We start from the raw sequence: 12,630 nt of genomic DNA, 5'->3' as shown, positions 1-12,630 counted from the left end.
AGGCCACTATTTCAATTGCTCTGCTTCCCAGCTTCAACGGAATCTGTTGGTAAGCGGGCCGCGGCAGAGGGGGCAGGACGTGGCCTTGGGAAACTGCCCGCTGTACTTTGACCTGCAAACTGTGTTTCAGCATAACCGGTAAGGCGGCTACATTCAGCCTGCCAACAACTGGCCTTTGGGGTTTGGTGGGGGATTTAGGGCGCCATAAACCATCTGCAAAAATAAGAGCTCTCCCACACGACCATGGCATTTGTAACCGACCATTAGTTTGGGCAAAAGGTAAAGGTGCTGATTAAGACACAGAAGTTACCAGGACAAACAGCAAGGACACAGTGGTCAGCTGTGGGCAGCGGCTGTGGGCTGGGACAATGGAAGGGTCAGTTCTGAAGGGGGCAAGGGAACAGCAAGGTAGAGTGGGGGGCCCAAGTGTGTGCTCTGTGAAGACGTGGGCCTGCACTCCCCGCCCTGAAGCACTGGGACCCCCTGGGTCACACAACCTAAAGCACAGGAGATACTGTATTGGGTCCCCAGGGCTGCCATTATACAGGACCGCAGACTGGTGGCTTAAATGGCAGAAACATGTCATCTCACAGATGTGGGCACCAGAAATCTGAAATCAAGGTGTTGGCAGGGCTGGCTCCTTCTGAGGCTCGGAGAGAGAATCTGTTCTAAGCCTCTCTGTTCCTGGGGGTCTGCTGGCCATCTTTGGGGCTTCCTGGCTTGTAGAAGCATCACCCTGGTTGCTCTCTCCCTTCACCTTCACGTCTTCTCCCTGTGTGTCTGTGTCCAGTTTCCCGTTTTTAGAAGGATACCAGTCATATTAGATTAGGGCCCAGATTAGCCTCTTATTAATTAATGGACTTAGTGACCCTATTCCCAAACAAGATCACATTCTGAGATACTGGGGATTAGGACTTCAGTGTAGGAACTGGGGGAAGGGAATGATACAATTCAACCCATAAAGGCTATCTTCCCTGAACCGTCAGCTAAGATACAGGCTTCCGCCCCTGCGTGTGATGAGAGGTCCTTGAGATAACAGGTTTGATGGAGACAGAGTTGACCTCTCTCATCTCTCCGCCCAGGCTCCATTCATCCTGTGGCTTTGCCACCCCTCATTCCTCTGAGCTGCCCCCACCCACGGTGTCCCCATGGCTGATGGTCACATCCACACTCCAGCTAAAGAAGACCCAAAGAGGAGAGGGCGCTCCCCTTTTTGGGAGGATCTGGCCCAGGAGATACACGCGTCATCCTCTCCCCTCCCGTTGGCAGATTCTAGTTAATGGCCACACCCAGGTGCCAGTGAGGCCCGGCATCACTTGTGTCACAGTGTCCTGAACATCTGCTCTATAGATTGAGGGTCAACCCTGTTTTTGAAAGTTAATGAATGATCGAAAGAATGACTGGAAAGAAGAAAGAAAAAGAAAAAGGAAGGAAGGAAGGATGGATGCAGTGGGGGAGGCAGGGAGAAAAGACCACGGAATTTTTTTTAAGCCCAGAGTCCTTTTCTCAATGAAATCTTCCAGACAGATCAGTATATAAAGCTATAAAGGGCCGCATCGCTGAGAAGCCCGGGGGAAGTGTCTGGAGTCCTGCTTACTCACGCCCACCTCACCCTCTGCAGTGCCCCGCCTGATGCGTCTGTGGGATAGTTTGGATGGGAGGTTTATTGTATAAACAAAGAAGAGCCTTGAAGTTATTTATGAAAAACAGTGACATGTTTAACATCTTGTTTTCAGAGGATGGGACCAGCGTGGCTGTGGCTGCTGGGAGCGGAGATTCTGGCCTCGGTCCACGGTCAGCCCTTTCCTGCCCATGGAGATAAGAACCTGGGGGTGCCTGAAGCCCCCCGGGGTCAGCTGTCAGAGCCTCTCCCCGCCTACCACAAAGTCACACCTACCATTACCGACTTCGCTCTGCGTTTGTATAAGCAGCTGGCAGCAGAAACCCCAGGAAACATCTTCTTCTCTCCTGTGAGCATCTCCACCACCCTGGCCCTGCTCTCTCTGGGGGCACAAGCTGACACCCCAACTCAGATCCTGGAGGGCCTCGGCTTCAACCTCACGGAGACCCCAGAAGCCGACATCCACCATGGCTTCCAGAGCCTCATCCACACCCTCGACCTGCCCAGCCCCAAACTGGAACTGAAAGTCAGCAGCTCCCTGTTCATGGACAAGCAGCTGAAGCCCCAGCAGCGCTTTTTGGACATCATCAGGGAGCTGTACGGGGCTTTTGCTTTTTCTGCCAATTTCACGGATTCCAATACAACTAGGAGGCAGATTAATGACTACGTGAGAAAGCAAACATACGGGCAGGTGGTGGACTGCCTGGAGGAGTTCACGCAAGACACGCTCATGGTTCTCTTGAACTACATCTTCTTCAAAGGTGAGCGCTGGCCTGGGCAGGTGTAATGCCTCCTCCTCTATCTCCAGCCCTGTCCCTAAAAAGCACTTATCTTGAAGTCTTACAACTGTTTCTTCCAGAAGTTACCTCCAAATATTGAAATAGTGTCTTTATATGACAACTTCTTAATTTATCAATATTTGATTTCTCTTTGCCATGTTTTTTTCTGTTCTATTTGCATCTTTTTTTAACAAAACTTATATTCAATCCCACTTTTCTATTAATAATTCATTTTTATAAAAATATTTTATTTTTAAATTATTATCTATTTCAAGCTACAGAAATGCAAAGAATAATACAAAAACCACCATATACTCCCTCTCCAAGAATGAACAAATGGTAGCATTTTACCATTCACTTCAGATTTTTTTTTAAATATAGTATTGCAGATTCAGTTCAGTTCCTTCTCAGTCCTTGCCTGGTCCCATTTCCCTGTTCCATGCCTCCCCAAAGGCAACCACTACCCTCGGGTTGCTGTGTGTCCTTCATGTCCATGGGTTCACACCATTAGCACATCAAGTGCGTGTCCATAATCATCTATAATACACTCCATGTCTCTTAACACTTAACACAACTGGTGTATTTTGTACTTATGTTTTAGTGTCATTATCACATCTTAATTTACATCGATAGCTTGTTTCGACTGTTGCACTGAAATTTTCACGTCTGGAGGTCCATTTCCCTTTTTCACTTTAGTTATTTCCTGCGTTAGTGGCCTATGTGGAGATTTCTGCTGGGAAGAACGTGAGCTTCTAAATTTTGCTTAACTTCAGTTCATACTTTATTTAGATTCCCTTAGTTTTTACCTGATGTTCTTTTCTCTTCCCGGATCCCATGCGGATCCACATTTACATTTAGTCATCATGTCAATTTAGGCTCCTCTTGGCTGTGGCAGTTTCTCAAGTTTTCCTTGCTTTTAATGACCTTGACAATTTTGAGAAGTGCTGGCTAGATATTTTGCCTGAATGTCCTAAGATTGGGATTTGCCTGGTGTTTTCCCCACGATTAAGACTGGGGTTACGGGACATGGGAAGAAGGCCACAGAGGTGAAGTGCCATTCTTGTCCCATCATATCAAGGAGACATACTATCAACCTGACATCACTGCTGATGTTGACTTTGATCACATGGCTAAGATGATACTTGGCAGACTTCCTTTTCCTCCCTTTTTATACTGTGTTCTTTGGAGAGAGTCACTGTGTACACCCCACACTTACGTAGTGGGGAGTTAACGCTCTGTCTCCTTGAGAGAGGAAGAGCTATATAAATTATTTGGAATTCTTCTGCATGGGAGGTTTTCTCTTCTCTCACATTTATTTATTCAATCACTTATTTACATAATTATGGACTCATGGATATTTATCTTATATTTTGGATTATAATCCAATACTACCTAATTATGTTGCTCAAAATTCTCTAATACTGACCATTGTTAGAGCTCTTTTAATTGGTTTCTGTGTCTTTTGCTGTACCTCCATCTTTGCTGACTTGGGGGGAACACTTCCTTACTTTCTGGTGCAAGACACACCAGGCTCACCTTTGTATTTCCTGATTAAGAGAGGAAAACATCAAAAAAAAAAAAAGAGAGAGGAAAACATCTCTTTATCTCTTTGTGCTGCCAGCTGGGTGAATTCTTTGGCTCTAGCTTCCATTTTATTAATTCTCACTTCAGCCATGGCTAATCTATGGTTTAACCATCTGCTGAGTTTTTGGGTTACTGACTATATTTTCATTTGAATTCTTATTTCTCTCAAGGCTACCAATTATTTTGCCATAATGACCTGTTTCTATGAATTTTATTTCTTCCATTTTTTACACACTTAAAAATATCTCTCTCTTAGATTATTTCTATTATCTCAGGATCCTGAACTGTGAATTCTTAGGTTTGTTGCCCCTACTGATTCTCTCTCAAAAGAAGACTGAAATTTTCAGCTTTGAGCTCATCTTCAGTAGAAATTATCCTTTTGTACAACCTTCTTATGGACTGTTGTGGAAGTGTCTCTAAAAGACAAGTTCACATCTGCCTCTGGTCTTGTCCTATTGGTTTTACTGATTCTATATGAATTTCTAGGTTAGCGAGTTCCAGTGAGTAATGAGAACATAGAGCTCTTCTAGATTTGAGAATTCCTGCACTGAATGAGTAATGAGCATGAAGAACATGTGGTTCTTTCCTCCTGCCTGGAAATGTGGTGACCTGTCCTATCTCATGGCCAGGTTGCTGGGCAGTTTTCAATCCAGGCTTCCCAAATGGGACAGGAATTGCCTCTTACAGCTTCTAACTATTTGCAGAGAGATCAGTTCCAAGTGCGGGCATGAACTGCATTTATTTCCTCTGAGAAGACATTAAATACCACCCGTATGGGCTGCATCTGATTCTGATAATCTCCGAGCCAGATGACCTCAGCCCCAAGCCAGAGATGTGCACTCCTGGTTTGTATCTGGAAGTTGGCTTCTTGTTTTTGAAATCAGTTACTTATTTGTTTTTGTTCATGGATCCATTATTTTACCCAGGTTTCTAAACTGTTTAAGCAGAAAAAAAAAAGCTTTTTTTAATCAGTCTGTGATACTTACCAGAAGTCTAATCTTTGATTCTCCAGAGTCTGACACAGGGTCAAGCATGTTTTAAATTTCTTTAAAATTAGTGATTTAAAGTTAAACTTTGGTCTCATGTTTGAGGACTCTAGGAATGTTATTCATTCAAAAGCAAACGTTAAGTACTGACTACATCACAGGGACTTGCTAACCTCTGGGGGAAATCTATGAATAAGGTAGGGTTTTCCCACTCTGTGTCGCTCACAGTCCCATGTGAGTTGTCGATAAGTAAAAACACAATTGCAACTCAATGGGAAAGTGATGCTGTGTTTGAGTAAGTACGGGTGCCATGGAGCTCTTGAATGATACAACTTTCCAGACTCAGGAAGTGAGGGGAGCCTTCCTGGAAGAGAGGCTTCTAAGCTGAGACACACAGGGTGAGTTGAATTTACTCAGGTGAAGAGACTGTGGAACAGGTGGAGAGAAGAGGGTTCAGGTTGAAAACACAGTACGTGCAAAGGGCCAGGAAAAAGAGCTACCACGCATTTTCAAGAAACCGCAACAAATTTTGTTGGATGGAGCATAAAACACAATAGGGGAATACCTGGATGGGTGTGATGAGAGTTGCAATGAAAAGATAATCAGTGGCCATGTTGAGAACCCTCAGCTTTATCTATAGGATCCCAGAATCACCAAAACGTTTGAAACTGTAGAGTGATGTGATCACACCTGTTTTAGAAAGATCAATCTGGTTACAGTTTGGAAAATGTTTTGGAGGAGAATAAGGGTGGAAGAACAGAGACAGGTAGTGACCTGAATAAAGCTGTGGCTTTGGAGGCAGAATTAGCAATGCTTGGCCACTGATTAGGTGTGGGCCTGAGGGACAGGATGAGCCGGTCCCCTCCCCCGTGTCACCAAGACCAGTACTTTCAGGAGGGCAAGTCAGGAGGGGGTTGTGGGTGGAGATTGTAAGTAGGAAGAGAGAGGATTCTGAGATTCTGCACTTCCAACCAGCGGGACAGTGTAAGACTGCCCAGACTTGGCTCTCTTAGAGCGTGTTCTAATGGTTTTGTGGGTTTTGTGCCCTAAGCCAAGTGGAAGCATCCTTTCAATCGCTACCAGACCCAGAAGCAAGAGAGCTTCTTTGTGGATGACAGGACCTCTCTCCGCATCCCCATGATGCACCAAAAGGAAATGCACAGGTTCCTCTATGACCAGGAGGTGGCTTGCACCGTCCTCCAGATAGAGTACAGTGGAAACGCCATGGTCCTGCTGATCCTCCCTGACCCGGGGAAAATGGCCCAGGTGGAGGCAGCTCTGCAGCCAGAGACCCTGCGGAAATGGGACCAATTGCTCCTGCCCAGGTAAGCGCCGGATTGGGAAGACTCCTGCAGGCTTTGTTTGAAAACCCTAGCCGGCCTTAATCAGCTCCAGTTGCAAAAACCCCAAACCCTGGCTTGGTTCGCTTCCCTGCTGTGCAGCCAGCAGTGTGACCTTGGGCCATCCTTACCCTTTGGGCCTCGGAATTCCTCAGTGTGAGATGGGGCCGTAATAACCGCCACATCAGGTCGCTCAAAGAACTAATCAAGTTAAAGCGTGTAGAATATGAGAGTGTTACCTGGTCCTTGAGATGAGCTCATGGCCGATGATCATTCTTATTCCCTCCCGGGCTTCTTTCTACCCAAACTCCCTTCTCCTCCCTTTTTCTCCAAATAATAACTTACAACCAGAATTAAGTGTAGTTAAGGGTAGGCAACAAAGTAGATCAAGGAGAATTATTAAGAATAATTCTGACTCCCACAGAACAGTGGACATTTCTTAAGAGGGCCTCTTTTTTCATGAAAATATTTCTTCAAGAAATTAAATACCAAGAGGAGTATTGTAAAAGATCAATGTGTGAATTGCCAGTTTGGGGGGCTATTTACCTATCCTTTTCTGTCTCGCTTGCTTTTTGGTTTATGGTTTTCTCACAGTGGCTTTAGCCTTTTCTGGTTTCCCTAGACCCCATACTCCAGCTAACCCATCCTTGGAATCTACCTTCCGTTATGGGGCCCTCCGAGGAGAAATCTGGCCTTGAGTTCTAATTACCTCTTGCTGGATAACAGACCACTTCAAAATGGAATGGCTTGGAAAAAAACCCATATATTAGCTATATCAGTTCTGTGGTTGGACGGAGCTCAGCTGGGCGGTTCTCCTTTGGGGTTCTCAAATATTAGAGTTAGATGGTGGCTGGGGCTGGAGCACTGATGGCTCCTCCACTCAGATGTCTGGAGCCTGGCAGGCTGAGCTAAGGGCTGAGCAGGCATCTCTCTCTCTCTCTCTGTGAAGCATCTCCACGGGACTAGCTTGGGATTCTGCCCAGCAGCTCAGTACAGTTGATATTGTTACATGACAGATCAGTCCTCCAGGAAGGAGGATTCCAAAAGACAGGAAGTGAAGGGCTCAGAAATCAGCACAGTGTCACTTCTGCCAGATTCTATTGGTCAGAGCACTCACAGAGCCCACCCAGATTGGAGGGGAGGTGTTACAGATCAAACCTCTTGATGGCCAGCTTTCATCCACCATCACCACCTGGCATCAGTTACCTCCATGCCCACAGGAGCCTTCTCTCAGCACCCCAATGACATTAAAGTACCAAAAACAGGGAAAGGGTGGTTTGTGTTTGGCTAGAGATTCAAGTACCAAATGAAAGAGATACAGGACAAGAACAGACTCCAGGATTTAAAGTATAATCCTGACGTCTCCGAATCTGCATAGCTCTGGTCAGTTTCTGGTTCCAGCCCAGTATTCTCAAGCTCCCTTGGGGTGAAACCGCCCCTGCCCCTTCACAGGAGGAAGAATCTTCTAGACCAGTAGGTTTTCCCTTAGGAAGGGCATGTTTTGACTTCCCACTTTGACCTTCAAAAATCAAAACCAACCCAAGTCATTTTTCCAAATCTCAGATGCTCCCTGATACTATTTCTCGCGCCAGAGGTTACATATCATGGCAGTATTCTAATGGGCTTTCAGACCTGGAAAATTCAGGCTTCGAGGTTTCCCTCCATTCATCTGTGAGGAAGGTTAGCTTGCCCAGGGGGCCCACACTTCCTAGTAACTGTTCATTTCTTCGTTTACACTTGCGGGACACCTACTGTGTGCTGGGCTCTCTACCAGACGCCCTTCTGCTAGACTCAAACCCCTCCCCATGGCGGGGGCCTGCCCTCCAAGTGCTGCCTGTGCAAATTTTATCATGTAGGCCGAGATGAGATGGCTTTGTTTTCTGTTTCCAGATCCATTTCCTCCTTTCCAAGTTCAACCCCTGACTTGCAACTGCCTCCCACTTCAGTTAGACTCCTGGATCCTTATTTTTGTCCAAGAGTTGAACAGGTTGGTACTTCAACCTGAATCAGAGTCTCCAATCTGCATTCATTAGAGGCAGAAGTCCCAGCTGTTATTAACTAACCAAGTTTGCAGGTGTCCTGGCAACTGTCAAACAATACTTCCGGAGAAGAATTAACCCTGGGAGAAAGGGACAGATTTTCCCTGGGTCAAAAGAAGCCTGTGAACCTAACACAAGGAATATGGTGCTCTGGTGGCAAAAGCATGCCGGTAACAGGAGAGAGAGTTATTGTTGATTTGCGCCCACACTTTACGTACATGATCTTTCATCAGATCTTCAAAAGCCCCTGAAACAGACAGGTGAGCAATGGTGTAGCTTATGTAAGGGGTTTGCCAATAGATGGATTCAGGATCTAGTTCAGAAACTGAGCCCACAGGACGTGCTGGTGAAATGGATGTGGAGTTGGGGAAATGTTAACAGTATTCACTTTACACGGTTATTTTGTGGCATCAGTTGGTTAAGCCTTGTAAACCTCGTCCAATGTCTGGCACCCAGAAAGCCCTCCAGAAATGTGACAAACTCAAAGACCTCTAGCTGTGCTGGAAGTCTTCTCAGATCCAGACACAGACACTCTTGAGGAGGGAAGAGAAGGAGGCTCTGGGTGGTGGAATGTTCTGGCACCGCAGGTAGAGCCACGAGAAGACAGGTCCCCCCTCCCTCTGGGAAACACGTCTCCCTCCCAGAGCTCAGGCTGCCAACAGACAGGACAAGATGACGAGACAGCAGCCCTTCTCTGTCTGATTCTCTCCCCAGCCTGTTGGATTTGCATTTGCCAAGGTTTTCAATTTCGGGAACATACAACCTAGAAGAGGTCCTTTCCCATGTTGGTCTCACTGACTTATTCAACTTCGAAGCTGACTTGTCAGGAATCACTGGGCAGCTCAACAGAACCATGTCTAGGGTAAGGCGGTGAACGTGGATGTGTCTGTCTGCGGGGGAGGTTATGTCTTCTCCTTTGATATTAGGTGCATATTAAAGTCAGGTTCCCCCTTTCTTCTATTCTGGTTCTTTAATATCACACCTTTAAGGTTTCTTTTCACAGGCAGCTCCCTTTCCACTCCCCCTTCTTCTAGACTTCTATATTCTTCAAAGCAGGAACAGAGTCTTGAATAGAGTAGATGCACATTCAAGGTCAACCACGGAAGCAGAAGTTCCCCAGGTGTTTTAATCCCTTAAATGTCCTCCAAGGGCAGGCAGTGGAGCTCTATCAGCCTTTATTACAGCTCTTGAGTGTATTTATCAGCTTTGCCGCAGTAACAAACAACCCCAAATCTCAGTGCCTCATCCTAACTGGTTGATTTCCTGTCCATGTGACGTGTCAGAGGTATGTCCCTGCCACCTGGTTACAGATCTGCTTCAGATCTTCTTCCTTCCAGAATGTAGGTTTAAGGAGAAGCCCCCATTTGGGACATACCATTCTTCCAGCAGTGGGGACAAAACAAGAGAAAATGTGCATTGGCACCTAACACTTTTCACACCTGATCTCTGTCAAGGTCACACACATATCATTGGCTAAAGGAAGTCCCACAGTCAAGGTCACCGTCAAGGGGATGGGCTTGTGTTCTTCTCTTGCAGGAGGCACTGCAAGTCACAGGGCACTGGTGATGGCGGATAACTCCCTACAGGAAAGGGGAGCTCACACTTGAAAAGAATAATGCAATTTTCCACACTAGGGAGGCCAAAAAAAGCCCTTCTCTGGTCTTCAGTTTTCTTTCTGTTTAAGAGGAAACATTTAGTTAACATTTAAGTCTTTGCTGGGAATTTCATAAGGAAAGTATTCTGTCCTTTATTTGCGAAAGACTAGCTGAGATTTGGAATGTGAAATTAAGGAACAGGGACGTGGTCCTGTGTGTGTGTCTGTGTGTGTGTGTGCGCGCACATACTCACCCGCCATGGAGAGAGAAAACAAGAGGGAAAAGAAATAATTTAGCCTTTTAAAGAATTTCAATCACGGTGACCTTAGATGTTAGATTTAGCTCTTCATAGACCTTTTTAGAAATGAATGTTTTTCAACTTTTTCTTTGTTAAAGCCTCAGAAGTCTTTCTTCCTAAGAAGTTGCATGACAATGAAGTTTTAAAAAAAGAGTCCTTTTCACAGAGGCCTGTGGAGGGATTGGCACCTCAGACAACCCCGTTCCACTGAGCTCATTTGGAAAACAGTTGATTTAGGCTGAGCAAGCTATTGTAAAGATGAGAAAACTGAGGCTTAGAGGGGGCAAGTGCAGCTCAAGGCAGAAAGTGACACTCGGGTCTGTGCCATGTGCTTGGGAAATGTCCCTAAATATCACTGTAGGGTTTCTGTAGCCTGGTACATACTCAGACCTCCCTCAGCCTTGCTCAGGTCCATCTGTCTTCCCATCAAAGAGCAATCAGCATAGCGTGATTGCCCCCTTCAGGAAATGATGGAGGCAGAGAAAATGGGGAGAGGAGGGAAATGAAACAAAGGCTGGAGTTGCTTCCTCGGGAGGCGGGGCCTGAGCGGGGTGACTCCGCCCCCACCTCCCTAGTGCCAGACCATGTGGAATCTGCTCCCTCAAAGCGCCCTGGACCGACCCTGTCTCTGCCCCTCTTCTTTCCTTGTAGGTGTCACACAAAGCGACAGTGGACATGAGTGAGCGGGGAACCGAGGCCGGGGCCGCCTCCAGCCTCCTCTCGCAGGCCCAGTCTCTGACCGCGACATCCACCCCACATGCCCATTTCAACCGGCCTTTCCTGCTCCTCCTTTGGGAGGTGACCACCCAGAGCCTCCTCTTCCTGGGAAAAGTTGTCAACCCAGCTGCAGGGTGACTGTGGTGGGAGGCCAGCGGGTGTCTTGCCCCCTGCCTGAAAATCAGGAGAGCCAGCCCCAGCCTGCATCTCGGGGGTGCAGTGGGGACCAGGTAGTCAGGGTGTGAAGATGCTAATAAAGTTGATCTTGGGTTTTGTGAACAGTGAGGGGAGATGCTTACAAGGGAGGGTCAACACGCAGAGCAGTGGTCAGCCATTCCCTCTGCAATTTCCTCCAATCTGGTGTCAGTTGTGGTTAGAAGGTTAAGATGAGAACAGCCTCCTGTTAGGGGCTCCCTGGAGACATCCGCCACTGCTGCCACCACTGCTGGGCTTTCCTGAGTGCCCTTTGGGTATAGGTCCCAGGAAAAGGCACAAAGTACATCAGGAGAAGTAAGCGAGTCCCTCCCTTTATGGTGGCCGATCTCGGCTGTACAGCAAAGTGATGTCACCCTGAAACGTCATCCCTGGGTGTCAGGGATTAGTTCACCCTGAAAGGAGATGGAAGCCGGGATAGGAGCTCCAAACTATGTTCCATAAGGAGAAGGGGGTGTGGGGATGGGCCAATCTGGATACAGAGGTCCCACGCCCAAGGACAACCCAGGATCAAAGACAGGGAAGAGTCTTCATGGCCTGATGGGACAGTGGGCATAGAGCACACACCTGGTCAACGGGATGAATCTGGGGGCAGTATGCAGATGCAATGATGCATCCTTTAGTGGTCGGAAGCCCCGCTCCCACAAGTGCGCCCTCCCATCTTAAAAAGGCATCTATCTGGATGTGGTGGGGAAACTCAAAGAGATGCCAACTTAGCTGCATGTATGTTTCATGTATGTGACAACTCCTGTCCCCACCATGAGGTTGATGCCAAGACTTAGAGAGTGGCTGTGGGTGGGGCATGTACAGAAGAAGCTGTACCAAGGAGTAGAAATCCCCACCCCCACCCCAAGGAGGAGAGGCTTCAGCTGGATCTTGAAAAGCAGGGAAGTCTTAAATAAAGGGAAAGAGGATAAGATAGTCTGGGAGAGGGTGAAGGAGATATGTGATGGGCAAAGGCCACTGGGGAAAAGAAAGACATAGGTTCTGATCTGAGAAAACACAAGAAAACCAGTTTTGCAGCAAGAGCAAACTTGTGCTGGATCAGAGCAGAAGAGCTGGACAGGGATTCGGAGGTGAAAGGTCAGAGGCTTTGGATGCCGGGGTCAGGGGTCTGGAGTTCGTCCTGTAGACAGTGGGGAGCCACCGTAGGCCCACGTGAGCAGGTGTGGATGTGGACAAGGTGGTGATTGGAAAATCCTCTGACATGTGAGCATGGATGAGACCACGGGGGAGGGGCAGCCAGAAAGGCACTGCATTGTGAGTCCAGCCCCATCACGTGCCCTGTCCTGACCACCCCTCCCCTCTCCACCAGGCCACCCACACAGGATCCCACATCCAACCAGCCCCGTTTGGCCCTCTGCTCCCCCTCCCCACTCTGCGCTGCCTGCCTATTGGGTCTGTGGACACCACTTCTCTTATTACAAAGGAGAAATTCCCAGGAGCCCGCCCCATGGC

General features: G+C 47.4%; 1 protein-coding gene across 1 annotated transcript; it reads left to right on the top strand.

Moving 5' to 3' along the window:
* The first annotated feature begins 1,722 nt into the window (after positions 1–1,722).
* SERPINA11 (serpin family A member 11) lies at positions 1,723–11,238 on the top strand. The gene is made up of 4 exons (XM_072963987.1): positions 1,723–2,382; positions 6,022–6,295; positions 9,064–9,211; positions 10,894–11,238. Exons 1-4 carry the CDS (start codon positions 1,740–1,742, stop codon positions 11,095–11,097), a joined length of 1,269 nt encoding a protein of 422 aa, XP_072820088.1. The 5' UTR covers positions 1,723–1,739; the 3' UTR covers positions 11,098–11,238.
* The last annotated feature ends 1,392 nt before the right edge of the window (positions 11,239–12,630 follow it).

The sequence above is a fragment of the Vicugna pacos genome, chromosome 6, assembly GCF_048564905.1.
Source record: "Vicugna pacos chromosome 6, VicPac4, whole genome shotgun sequence".
Taxonomy (NCBI): domain Eukaryota; kingdom Metazoa; phylum Chordata; class Mammalia; order Artiodactyla; family Camelidae; genus Vicugna; species Vicugna pacos.
The sequence above is the reverse complement of the archived record's forward strand: the minus strand, read 5'-3'. Positions and strand labels throughout refer to the sequence as shown.